General features: G+C 46.9%; 1 protein-coding gene across 2 annotated transcripts in view; it reads left to right on the top strand.

Annotated features, from left to right (window-relative positions):
* The first annotated feature begins 5,874 nt into the window (after positions 1-5,874).
* The window catches only part of PDCD6IP (programmed cell death 6 interacting protein), a 184,452-nt gene continuing 176,502 nt past the window's right edge, over positions 5,875-13,824 (top strand). For both annotated transcript variants that reach the window (XM_033930347.1, XM_033930346.1), the window contains exon 1: positions 5,875-6,254. In XM_033930347.1, the coding sequence (XP_033786238.1) occupies positions 6,049-6,254 (206 nt within the window). In that variant the 5' untranslated portion in view covers positions 5,875-6,048. The remainder of the gene's footprint in view (positions 6,255-13,824) is intronic.

Genomic DNA, 13,824 nt, shown 5'->3' with positions numbered 1-13,824 from the left:
ATAGACAGCAGATATAAATTCTCAAAACAGACACATTTTGATCACTAAATTGAAAATAAAATCATTTTTCCTATCTTTGCTGTTTGGTGATTTCATGAGTCTCTGGTTGCACTTTCTTCTTCTGACTGTGCATCCAATCTTTCTTCCTTTCTTTCAGCCTCCTGTATGTTTCCTCTCCTCCAGACCTCATTCTCTCCCCCAACTTTTTCTTTCTGTCTCCCTGTTCCCCCTTCTTTCTGTCTCTCTGTCTGCCCCCTTTCTTTCTTTCTCCGTGCCCTCCCCCAAGCCACTCGGTTTGCTGCCACCGCCATCGGGGAATAGTCCCCAAGCCACCGCTGTCCCAAGCTTTCCCTGCAGAAGCGTCGCGCTGACCAGCATTCCGCTCCCTGACGTCAATTCTGACGTAGGAGAGGAAGTTCCGGGCCAACAAGGCATTTCTCCTCATTCCATCCAGCCTGAGCCCCATCTCTCCTTGATCCAGCATTTCCCTTCTGTGTCTGTCAGAATTACCATTCCACCTATTTTCCAGCATCACCCTTCTTTGTGTCCATCTCACCTATATCCCTATCTCACCACTTTTTCAGAATCTTCATTTGTCTCTGTCCTTGTCTTTACCCCATATTCACCATTTGCCCTTTCAATGTCTTTATCTCCCCCCCCCCCACACACACTTTTTCAGCATTACTTCTATGTCTCTATTTCACCTCCTCTTCATGTCCCCTCTGTATCTCTATCCTTATTCAGTAGGTCCTGCTTACTCTTTCTCTTCTTTGTGCCACTATCTCCATTTTCAGCTTTCCCCCCTTTTCCTTTGTTAATGCACCCTGTAGCCAGAATCTTTCCACCCTCCCTCCACTCCGGCCCAACCCAGTATGAAATATTTCCTTTTGTTTCTCTCCCCTCTCTCACCCACGAGTCCTGCATCTGGCCCTCTCCCTTCTACCTGCACCTGGCAACACCCCCCTGCTCCGCGGCTCTCTTAAGCAACTCGTCAGCAGCGGTGATCAAGACAAGCTGCCGACATCGAGGCCTTCCCTCTACGAGTCCCGCCTTTGTGGAAAAAGGAAGTTGAAACAAGCGGGACTCGCAGAGGGTAGGCCCCGACGTCAGAAGCTGCTGCTGAGTTGCCGAAGAGAGCCGCAGGTAGAAGGGAGAGGGAGATAGGAAGGCTGTAGAAGCTCCGGAGCATGACACCGAACCCGGCCAGGATGATTTCTTTTTCAGGCTGCTGCTGCCGCTGCCATCCCCCACCCGAAATGACAAAAAACAGCTTAATGCCCGCGTCGGGAAATAGCCATGCTGAGCAGTGAGCTCAGCACGTACACAGATGAAAGCCTTGCTTGCTGATTGGTCCGGCGGCACGGTGGGGCGGGGCCGCCGGACCAATCAGCAAGCAAGGCTTTCATCTGTGTACGTGCTGAGCTCACTGCTCAACATGGCTATTTCCCGACACGACGCCAGACTTGTAATCTGCATGCTTGCATCGCCAGAATTTAGGTAGGTTGTTTTCATCCCCGTGGGAGTCCCGTGGGCAAGGGGGCGTCCCCGTGGGAGTCCCGTGGGTCAGGGGGGCATCCCCGTGGGAGTCCCGTGGGCCAGGGGGCGTCCCCGTGGGAGTCCCGTGGGCCAGGGGGGGAACCCGCGGGATCCCCGCGGGACCCGCGGGATCCCCGCGATCCCCGTTCCCGTGCAGACCTCTAGCACGGAGGTAATGGTGGCACTACCGCGATCATTGATCTTGATATGGAAAAGGCCTCTGATAGTATATCATCGCAGTACTTGTTCTGGGTGTTAAAGGAATATGGCATGGATGGGAATTTTGTCTACTGGATTACATGCTTTGCAGGTCATCCTCTGGAATTTCTTCCGGAAGCCAGACAAAATGGAGATTACTCCGTCAAGATCTGTTTTCAAGATTTTCTATGCGCTCTTTGAACGTGGCGATGGTCTTTTGATGTTGGGCCTGGGCTTCCTCCACATGCAGCATTCTATCATCCAGATCTCTGACCCTCTGTTGGAAGGCTGTGACCTCCTGTCCCATACTATCTAGTTTGGCTTGCATGAATTCCAGTTTAAGATTGATGGGGAGGAGGCACTTTTCTAAAATAGTTTCCATTGCGGCAGTAACCTCCGTAGTGATCTCTGCTATCCACGATGACCCGACTTTAGATTCCACTGGGTTTGGGAACGCCGCCATTTTGGATTCTCCTGGTTTGCTTCAATCATGGACTTTCTTTGCTGATTTCATCAACATTGCCGCAGCTCTTACTGCCCCAAATACACCCACTGTGATAAAAATAGGATATTAGCAGTAATTATCTCAATCACGATACTGGGGTATGCTAATAAGGAGGGCTTCTGAAGAGGGTAGCAAGAGAGGCACAATTAGTAGTATCTTCCATTGCGTCATGTGATCTCTTAGAAGTTGTTTTAAATTAAATGTCATGTGGAAGATGTAGTTAAGAACTCTATTTGTTAACATGGAGCTCTGATAAAGACAACACCTAAATTTATCTTTGGTACGACCTTCACGGCGTGGAGGAGCAATTGCATACACTCTGGAGATAGATGACTTTTGGATGGAGTCCAAAAATACAGAACTTCTTTGCTCAGTGGAAAACGAAGAACTGAGGAATCGTGAGCCGATGTCAGGTAGGAAGGCACTTGCGCATGCGCAAGCAGTCTTGAAGCTTTGCAAAACTTAAAGTGACAGTTCACTTTTCACTGTCTGTGCTGGGCTCCGTGGATGACTTCACTCACATGAGAGATATGCTGCCTGCTTGTCCTAGGACAGCGATGGCGAACCTATGGCACGCGTGCCAACTGTGGCACGTGAAGGCCTTGCAGCTGGCATGCGCAGGGCCGCCATCAGGGCAGTACTACCAGGGGGTGCACAGGAGAGAGAGCTGAACGGGGACAATGGGGGACCCGCGGGGTTAAATATAACTCGAGCCGCGAGGCTCGTCTTCTACTCCGACTGCCCTGCCGCTCACACAGCCGATCGGAAATCTTCCCCGACGTCAGCGCTGACGTCGGAGGGAGGGCTTAAGCAAAGCCCGCCCTCCAACGTCAGCGCTGAAGTCGGGGAAGATTTCCGATCGGCTATGTGTGCGCGGCGGGACAGGCAGGAAATAGAAGACAAGCCTACGCGGCTCGAGCTACATTTTGCTGAGAAAGTTGCTAAGATGGGCTGGGAGACAAACGGGGAACACAAAAGGGGGAGGGAGTGCGTTTTGGACACAAGGCATGAACTTGGGAGAGAGGAAGGGAGGGAAAGAGATGCGGAGGTGGGGGAGGGAATGGGTTTTTGGACACAGAAGGCATGAACTTGGGAGAGAGGAAGGGAGGGAAAGAGATGCTGAGGTGGGGGATGGAATGGGTTTTTGGACACAGAAAGCATGAACTTGGGAGAGAGGAAAGGAGGGAAAGAGATGCTGAGGTGGGGGAGGGAATGGGTTTTTGCACACAGAAGGCATGGACTTGGGAGAGAGGAAGGGAGGGAAAGAGATGCTGAGGTGGGGGAGGGAATGGGTTTTTGGACACAAGGCATGAACTTGGGAGAGAGGGAGGGAGGGAAAGAGATGCTGAGGTGGGGGAGGGAATGGGTTTTTGGACACAAGGCATGGACTTGGGAGAAAGGAAGGGAGGGAAATAGATGCTGAGGTGGGGGAGGGAATGTGTTTTTGGACACAGAAGGCATGGACTTGGGAGAGAGGAAGGGAGGGAAAGAGATGCTGAGGTGGGGGAGGGAATGTGTTTTTGGACACAGAAGGCAAGGACTTGGGAGAGAGGAAGGGAGGGAAAGAGATGGTTGTGTACACGGGGAATAGAAGAAAGGAGAATTTTTGGTCATAGGGAGGGAGTGAGGTACAGACAGTGGCATACCAAGGTGGGGGTGGGGGCGGTCTGCCCCGGTTTTACGCCCCAAGGGGGTGCACAGCTGGCCACCCTCCAGTGTTCTCCCTAGGCTGGCAAACTGCGTCTCTTTAGCCACTTGAGTGCCACCGCCGCCATTGGGAACAGGCCGGTGCCAAGTTCTCCCTGCTTTTCCCTGTGGGGCCGACCAACTCTCGCCACCCGCGTCAATTCTGATGTCGGAGAGGACGTTCTGGGCCAGCCAATCGCTGCCTGGCTGGCCCAGAACGTCCTCTCCGATGTTAGAATTAACGTCAAGTGGCGAGAGTTGGTCGGCCCCGTGGGGAAGAGAAGCAGGGCGACCTCGGCACTGGCCTGTTCCCGATAGCGGCAGTGGCAGCCTATTCCCCAGTGGCGGTGGCAGCATTTTCCCAATGGTGGTGGAATAGGGGAGGGCAAGGAGAAAGAAAGGGGGGGACAGGGAGCCAAAAAAAAAAAAAAAAGAAAGAGGGCTGGGTGAAACAAAGAAAAATGGGGCACGGAGAGAGAGAGAAAGACAGACATACAGAATGAAAGGGGGTATGGAGAGAAAGAAAAAGAAAGAAGGGGGCAGGGTGAAACAAAGAAAAAGTTTGGGGAGGGAATGAGGTCTGAAGGAGAGAAAGCATACAGGAGGCTGAAAAAAAGGAAGGAATATTGGATGCACAGTTAGAAGAATAAAGTGCAACCAGAGACTGATGAAATTACCAAAGGTAGGAAAATGATTTTATTTTCAATTTAGTGATCAAAATGTGTCCGTTTTGAGAATTTATATATGCTGTCTATATTTTGCACTATGGCCCCCTTTTACTAAACCGCAATAGCGTTTTTTAGCGCAGGGAGCCTATGAGCTTCAAGAGCAGTGTGGGGCATTCAGCGCAGGTCCCTGCGCTAAAAACCGCTATCGCGGTTTAGTAAAAAGGGAGGGGGAATATTTGTCTATTTTTGTATAGTTGTTACTGAGGTGACATTGCATAAAGTCATCTGCCTTGACCTCTTTGAAAACCCGCGGAATATATATGATAATTAACATTTTCTCTGCGTACAGCGTGCTTTGTGTTTTTAAAATTTTATTGTTGGTAGATCATTTTGACTTGGCCACAAAGGTAAGGGGGAGGGAGGGGAGCTGCTGAAAGAGTCTACCTTGACGTGGTTGCAGGCTTACAAATCTTTTGGTCAAAGAGTGCGGCGACAGAGAAAAGTATGTGTGTATTCGGCCCATGAATGAAATCATTAAAACATTATAAATTGCCAATAAATTGAAATGAAAACCAAAGGATTGTGAATCAAATTGATTCTCTGACAATACAAAGATTCCAACCTTTAAAAATGATGTTACATAGTTCAGGCAACTTTATAAAGAGTTTTTAGATACTAAAATCTTGTTATTAAGGTTTAATTGACGTGCTGGCACTTTGAGGAAATTCTTTGGTTTTGTGCGGCAGTTTGGGCACTCGGGCTCAAAAAGGTTAGCCATCACTGGCCTAGGATAAGACAGATTATCGTGAAGACGACGAATTTCCCATATACGTGGAAGTCAGAGGACGCTAGCATCAGCTGAACGGAGGGAGCAGGAGGGACTACATGTGTAATAATGAGTTTGTTGAACTATAGAGGTAGTGTTGACATGAACACTAAAATAAAAAGTTTGAAAGATATTCGTGCAAATATTTAGGTTTGAGAAGAGGCAGTATAACCCAGTCCAGCCAGCAGTGTTTCACTTTTTTGACGGAAAACTTCAGACCCCACCCAAGTCAATGGGAATACCTGAGAGTAAATCTCAGGAACACCCCCCCCCCCCAACAACAAAATGTTAGATTTTATCTGATTACTCTGAAAGTCAGATCCATGGTTATCTAACGTCGCTAAGCTAATTCTTGACCAGAAACATTGCGTATTCTATGCGTTTCTGATTACTTAAGCATAAAGGTTCTCAAGCAGACGAATATGATTCTCACACACCCCATTTGACGTTCCTTTCGAGCGAGCCAAAAAACGTTACGCAATACGTCACAACGCCGTGCCTTCCCCCACCCGGAAGTTGCAGTCGCTGGTGTAGTTGCAACCCACCGGCCAGCGTTTTACTGTGTTTCTTGGGAGTTCGCAGAGCTTCTGTGTTTTTGTGTCCGTGTTGCGGTTGGTGGAATCGGTACCATGACAGCGTTTATTTCGGTACCGCTGAAGAAATCCTCGGAGGTGGATCTCGGCAAACCTCTGTCTAAGTTTATCAACATGACTTACCCGGCCGGGGACGAGCAGGCCGAGTACTGTCGAGCCGCGGACGAGCTCAGCAAGCTGCGTAAGAGCGCTGTGGGCCGCCCCCTGGACAAGCACGAGAGTTCGCTCGAGACCGTTCTGAGGTGGGTGAGGCGGGTGGAAGGATGGGCAAAGCAGCTTTACTCTCGTATGTGGACGTTCATGTGTCTGTGAGAGGGGCGCGGGACAGGCTTGTGATGTCACAGGCGCTGCGGGAGGTAGTAGCAGGTGTTTGGGTTTTTTTTTTTTTTTTTGGGGGGGGGAGAAGGGGGTATATGTTCGCGCGCGGCAGGTTCAGCTTTTTGCCTGTGCTGCCGCCTGTTGTGAGAATACAGGGTGAAGTCACCCGGAAATGTTAGCCCTTGTGGGGTTGACACACTGTGTGGAAGGATGGCTTATTTCGGGGCGGCTGAGGTTATTTCTTAAGGCTACGTCCTATAGGTGTAATTATAAAAGTTGATGTTGCTTAGCAATGGTCCAGCGAGTGTAGTAGGATAAGAGACCCAGGGCCCGATGCTGAAAACTCAGGCAACCCGGTTAAAAATAAAAAAAAGAGAGAGAGAGTTGGGAGTAATTTTACTATAGCGGGCTATGCTCAGCACAAATAGCATGTAAATCATTTGCACACTATTTATGCTGAGTAGCACGGTAAAAGGGGGAGGAACTGTTCCTGGTTCTTGCTCAAAAGAGAAAATCAGGCCCATTACTGAGCAGGCCCAGTACAGCTATCCATTGTTGGAGCTTGTAAGCAGTTTTTAGAAGTGATTTTTTTTTGTCACCCGATATGCAACTCACTACTTTGGGGTCTTCTGCTTAGCCATCTTTCTCCCCTTCAATCTGTTCAAAATTCAGCTGCACCACTCATTCCGTGAGAGTTGCTATAGCAGTGTATTGCAAATTGTATGCCGCCTGAGATTTCAGGTGTGCTGTGAGATGGTAGGGAGTAGAGGTGCTGGCGCTGGCTGACTGCCTACAGGACATGTCTCTCGTGGCGAGAAGCACATCCTGTAGGCAGTCAGCTGACGCCAGTGCCTCTCCACACCTCTTCCCTTAGAGAACCCCGTATGGTGGCTCAGGGCCCTGTCTGGAGGGCCTTCATGCATGCACAGATGTTAACATGATGATGTCATGCATGCGTGTCACATCATTGCTTCGACTTCCACATACTTCCAGATGCTCTTGAACAGTGGCCATCAATTTAGTGTGCTGTGGCTTCGCAAAGTTTGCGAGACACTGTGCTATACTCGCGTTACCCCTCTCCCCATCCATTTCTGAATACAATTCAAACTTCTGACCTAGGGGGAGAGTGTAGTGCAGTGATTAAAGCTACAGCCTCAGCACCATGAGGTTGTGGGTTCAAACACCCGCTGCTCCTTGTGATCCTGGGCAAGTCACTTAATCCCCCAGTGTCCCAGGTACATTAGATAGATTATGAACCTGCCGGGAAAAATGCTTGAATACCTGAATAAAATCATGTAAACTGTTCTGAGCTCCACTTGGAAAATGGTATAGAAAACTGAATGAATAAATAAAATACAAATGCACTTACTTGGCAGTCCCTCGTTATCTCTCTCTACTTATCTCCCCAAATGTCAGTTCCCCCTCCCCACGTGAGCTCTGCTCAATTTGTAGGTCCCTCCTATCTATTCCTTTCTCCTCCACTTTAACTCCAGACTCTGTCCCTTTTGCCTTGCTGCGCTGTATGCCTGGAACAAACAAACTGCCTGAATCCCTATGGCAGGCTCCGTCTCTGGCAGTGTTTAAGTCCAAGTCAAGAGCCCACCTCTTTGAGACTGCTTTCAACTCCTCTCATCTTGTGTTCAGCATCCCCAACTCTATATGTTGTATTTGTCTGTCCAAGTTAGACTATAAGCTTTTCCAAGCAGGGATAGTCTATTAAATATCAAATGTACAGTGCTAGAGAAGTGATAAATAGTAGTAGTAGTAGAAGATATGAACTAGAGAATGACAGGGTGATTCTAGCCGCGGGTAACCCACCGAAACGGGGAAAGAAAAAAGTGGTCGCTGCGGGGTGGGGACAAGGCAATGAAGGATCGTGCAGTCCAGCAGCCCCCGCCTGATCGTTGCGTTCCGCCATCTCCCTCCCTCCACCTCACCTTAGATGCAGAGTTTGCCGGCTTTCTTTTTCACCTAGCCGCACGCTTTCAAAGAGCCGCACATGTGCGGCTGTTCAAGTTATTCAATCTTCTCCTCTGCTGCAACTTCCTGTTTCCGGTTGCGTCAGAGGAGAAGATTGAATAGCAGCCCGGTTAGAAATTCCCTCCTCTTGGTGAAGCACCTCCCCCTGCTGCCTCTGAACCGGCTCAAACCCCCACCAGGCTGCAGCCGCTCCTGGGCCACGCCTCATGTTTGCTGGGACCTTCCACTATGGGACACAAGCGAAGCCTGAGTGTATGTGCTGCTGGGCTTGTTCATGCATGTTTAGGTAGTAGGGGAGCCAGGATCGCTAGATTTCAGGTCTCAAGGCTGCTCTTCTCAGTGCTTCTGACCAGGCAGATTCTTCGCAGATACCTTGCGAGTCTGAGGAAGAGAATGGGCTAATCTTATTGCATTTCTCTGCTGTAGCAGTATGGAGGAAAACGAGTAAAGTGAGACACTCAAGAAAAGGGCAAGTTGCCAATATGCACTCTGAAAATGATAGTGAATTGTAATTTTCTACAATAATAAAGTTTAATTCCATGCTTTTTTTAACTGCTTAGATTTGGAAAGTTCTAAACTTGTCTTTTTTTTCTACCCTGCACAAGTAAAGATACAGAAATAAAAGCTGCACTTTGCTAATCTTAAACTCTGTAAGCAAATAGTCACAGTACTACTTCTTACCATTTTACTCCTGGTGGAATTCTGTGCAACCCTTCCCCCCCCCCCCCTAGTTTTACACTAGCAGCTGCTGTACAGCAAAAGCCCCAAAGCCCTTTAAAATCCCTATGGGCTTCAGGACAGTTACCGCAGTGGTCTGTGCTATTAGGCTTTGTAAAAGAGGAGGAAAATTGGTAAATCCTGCAAGTTTGTCAATATTTAAACAATATTTTTGCTAATTATTATCCATATTCCATTTAAAACATTTAACACAAAATATTTTTCTTCTACCTTGTCTGGATGTTTTATTTTTCCATCATGTTGGTTCCAGTTTCCCTTTTTTACTTTCCTGTCGTCTTCGAATTCTTCAAGTGGCTGCTATCCATTTATCTTTTTTCCTCTCTCCTGTCTACTTACTACACCTACCTCTGATATGTTGATCATTCCTTCTGCCTCTTTCTTACCCTTCTTCTCCTCAATTTTCAGCTACCTGTCAAATTTCTATCTTTTCTCGCATTCCTCATCTCATTCCTTCCTCAGTCCTCCATTCCCTTTAATCTTCAACATACCCCCAATTACCATATATCTATCCTCTCCTCCCCCTCAGGGTTCTACCATTCTTCTTCCTTCCTTCGCCCTTATAGTCCAGCACCTGACATCTCTCTGTCCTCCTGCACTCTCTCCCCCTCTCCCCCCCCATGGTCCAGCATTTCTCCTACTCTCTTCCAGCACTCCCATTGCCAGGCATCTCTTCATCACTCCATTCTAATAGATCCAACATCTCTCTCATTCTCTTCCTTCACCTCATGTATATCCCACCCTCTCATCCACCCCATGTCCAACACCTCTCTCTCTCCCTCCCGTATGCCTCTTCCCCATGCTCCCTTCCACTGCCATATCCAACATTTCTGTTTCTTTCCTACTGTCCACCATCTCCCCCTGCCTTGTGCCCTGGGTCAAACCTCTCTGTCCCTCTCCATGCACCATCTCTTCCTTCTTTCCTTCCTTTATTATATGCAACATTTCACCCTCTACCCTCACCATGCATGTCTCCCATCTCCTTGTGCCAACATATTTCCTTCCTCTCCCCTCTCCTTATGCCAACATGTTTCCTTCCTCCCTGTACTCTCTTCTCCTTAATAAGGCTTGCTTCATTAGGTTGCAGCTAACCCGGAGGCCTCCCTTCTGCCGTGGATAGACTTCTAGGATAAAGTAGTATATTAGTTGGGTTGATAAAAATTTATAAACAAAGCCCTGCCAGCTGAATATCTCTTTCTCTAGTTCAGCAGCCAGAACTTTGATTTATAAGGAAGGAATAAGCTAAATATTGCGGTACTGAGGCTTATATGGATGCTGCAGGGACGATAACGGGGCGATGAATGGGATGGCAGTTACGGTGATGGGGCGGTGAAAGGGATGGCGGTGACAGTGACGGGGCGGTGAAGGGAATGGCGGTGACGGGGCGGTGAAGGGGATGGTGGGCCGGGGACCGGGCAGTGACGGGGACAGATTTTTTCCCCGTGTCATTCTCTAATATGAACACAATAGTGTATGGCCTGCGCCAGCTATGTTTTGGCTAAAGGCATGGGATGTACATGCACGTAACAGATGCACAGACAACTACAGGCAGAGCCAAACCTCCCTGAAAATTTTGCCTGGTAAGAGGTGGGTGTTTCCTTTTGTGCATCACAAGGAGAGCTCATTTAAATACTAATGAGTTAATTGGAATGCATTTGCATAGGGTTCTCTGTGGCTGCTAAATCAATTGATAAAGAACCCCTTTTGAGCATCAGAGGCCTCAGCCTAATAATCTGATTCTCCGAATGATGCTGTGGTCAGTATTAAATATCTTAAAGGGATTTTCTTTTGTTGCAATAATTTGCCTGATGCTTTTAACTTCACCATGAGGAATGAAAATGCTGAAGACTTGGAATTTTTCTTAACCATTTCTTGTAATTTGGTTTTACAATACCAATTTTAATTTTTTTAATTAAACAGAAAAATGGTTGAATCTGTACTGGTAGAGCAGTAGTAACATCGGGTATCAAAATTTTAATTTTGTCTGTTAAGATAGCAAAGGATTTTGATTATAGGCCTACCAAAAGGGAATGGGGACTTGTATACTGCCTTTTTGAGGCTTTGGCATTCAAAACTGACATTCAAAGTGGTGTGCACTGGAGAATTAAGTGACTTGCCCAGGGATACAAGGAGCAGCGCTGGGATTAGATCTCACAATCTCTGGGAGCAGAGGCAGCAGCCCTACCAGTGAGCCAAAATTGAAAATGTGGCTTCTTTGCTTCCACAAGATGGCTTCCTTGAACCAGCCTCTCACTCCTCCTGAGAGAGAACCCCCCACTGGGCTGCCCTCTTGGTCCCTGCCGGCCTTCTCTGATTCTACTTTCTAAAGACCTTGGTGGTGTAATAGCTTTTTCAGGGCAAGAGCATCCTTTGTTAAATAGGGAAGCCGAGAGGTCATGGCCACCATTTTGGAATTAGGATTGGAAGGAGCAGGAAGGGGCCATGTTTTGGGTTATGGCTGAAACCCAAATTTTGGGTTGGTTTTGGAGCGAAATCCAAAAGTAAAGTTTGGTCAGCTTCTATATTTGATATACCCTAGTACCTTTCTGTGGCACAGTCAAATTGGTTTAACTCAAACTACTTTCTCTGTTCCTAGTGAGCTCACAATCTAATCCCCTCCTTTACAAAGGTGTGCTAGCATTTTTAGTGCCAATCACAGCGGTAACAGCTCCGACACTCATAGAATTCCTATGAGCGTCTGAGCTGTTACCGCTGCAGCTGGCGCTAAAAACACTAGTGTGGTTTTGTAAAGGAGGGGGCAAGGGATGTATGATTTTCCCTTTTTTTTTGTTCCGTCAATTAGTAGTTTGGTTTGTTTCTGAAGAAACTGAATCTTTTTAAAGGATCTTTAAAAATGTAGCAAATACCGTATTTTTCACTCCATAAGACGCACCTGACCATAAGACAAACCCTAGATTTAAAGGAGGAAAGCAAGAAAAAAAACCCTTTTTTTTTTGTGAGCGCTCCAGGAACAGAAATACCGTATTTTTTGTTCCAGTGAGAGGCAGGCGTGAGCCCCGAGTGTGCCTGCCTGGTCCGGTGCCGTCAGCTCCTACGAGTCTCGCGAGAACCAGCGGCACCATTCAGGCGGCAGCATAGGACCAGGCAGGCATACTCGGGGCTCGCGCCTGCCTTTAACTTCCAGGCCAGATGGAGGAGCCTGCCGATGCAGTGCTGAACTGAGCTGATGACACCATTAGGGTGGATGCAGCACGGGACAAGGCAGGCGCGCTCAGGGCTCGCACCTGCCTCTCCCTGTCGTGGCAGATGGGGACTCGGGCGTCCGTCCAACAGGAGAGCCTGCTGATGCAGCGCTGGACCGCCAGGATTACATGAAGATACTGGGGGGGGGGGGCGGTCTTCGCTCCATAAAACATACCCTTATTTCCAACCCCTTTTTGGGGGTGGAAAAAGTGCGTCTTACGGAGCGAAAAATATGGTAAATTGTCCCTGACACCATGCAAGTTTTTCTATGTGTGGTTTCTTGTTTCCATTATATTTTGTATATAGCTTTTTTCCTCAGGGACTTATGCAGAAAGCTGCATGGCTTCTACCATGAGCAAAACATTGACTGCAAAATGCAGTGTTCAAGGACCATACAAATTACAGCCTGTTTAAAATAGCAACAGTAAGATGACTTTTTTTTAAATTTTTATTGAACTGCATATTAGTGCTGCCCAATTCAGAAAAATTTTTTTTGATTCGATTCAGCCTATTGAATTGATTTTTCGATTCGATTTTCCTGCCCAATTGGGTGTTTTTTTCAAACATCCAGTTGGGTTTATTTTATACAACAAGGGAGTCGTGATGGCAGGATGTCAAAAGATCAGCCAAGGGTGTATTGTTCAAGAAATCACTTTATTGATGGGTATGCCACAATGGGTCATTAGACTTGACACTGGCAGTGTTATGGCATCTGTGCCTTTATCAAGAGTCTAAGGAACCATGTTAAAATAAAATAAAACATGATTACAAAACTAAAACATAATGAACATATAAAGCATCAAATAATCAGAACATGACATGAATGAAAACATATCGTGAATAAAAACATAGGGCTCCTTTTATCAAGCCGTGCTAGCGATTTAACGCGCATAATACTGCGCACTAAACCGCCGGCTGCACTAACCGCTAATGCCTCCCTTGAGCAGGCGGTAGTTTTTAGGCCAGCGCGGGGGTTAAAGTGTGATGAAACATTGCGCGTGTTAACCCCGCTAGCGCGGCTTGATAAAAGGAGCCCATAGTGTGATTTGAAGCATGTTCAAAGAAAGTATGTATAAAACCAAACAAAAGGATAAAAACACATGTATGAATATGTTTTCTTAGTGTAGATAAAACCATGACATTTAAAACAACATGAATAGAAGCATGGCATGATTAAAAACACAATAAAAGCATATAAACGTATAACAGAGGAGCTGAGCTATTAGAGGCGAATACAAGAGCAATAAAGAAACCATGCCAATCAAAATGGAGATATTAAGCATAACAACTATATATCATGGCATAATAAAAACATACTAAAAAATATATATGCAAAAGCACATAAATGAGAAAATCTCATAGTCCATGGCATCATTCAAAACAGAATTTAAGGCATAAATTTTAAACATGTAAATAAGTTATACATGAGTTTAATAACAGACAATATGAGGGAGCACAACAGCAAGCAATAAAAAACAGTACAAAAGTTATTACTGTACCACCAATTAAGAGATATATTGGATACATTAAAAGGTAATGGAAAAAAAGTGGATTAACTAACAAAAGTAAAATAAA

The sequence above is a fragment of the Geotrypetes seraphini genome, chromosome 2, assembly GCF_902459505.1.
Source record: "Geotrypetes seraphini chromosome 2, aGeoSer1.1, whole genome shotgun sequence".
NCBI lineage: Eukaryota > Metazoa > Chordata > Amphibia > Gymnophiona > Dermophiidae > Geotrypetes > Geotrypetes seraphini.
Note: the sequence above shows the minus strand (reverse complement) of the source record. Positions and strands in the feature narration are given on the sequence as shown.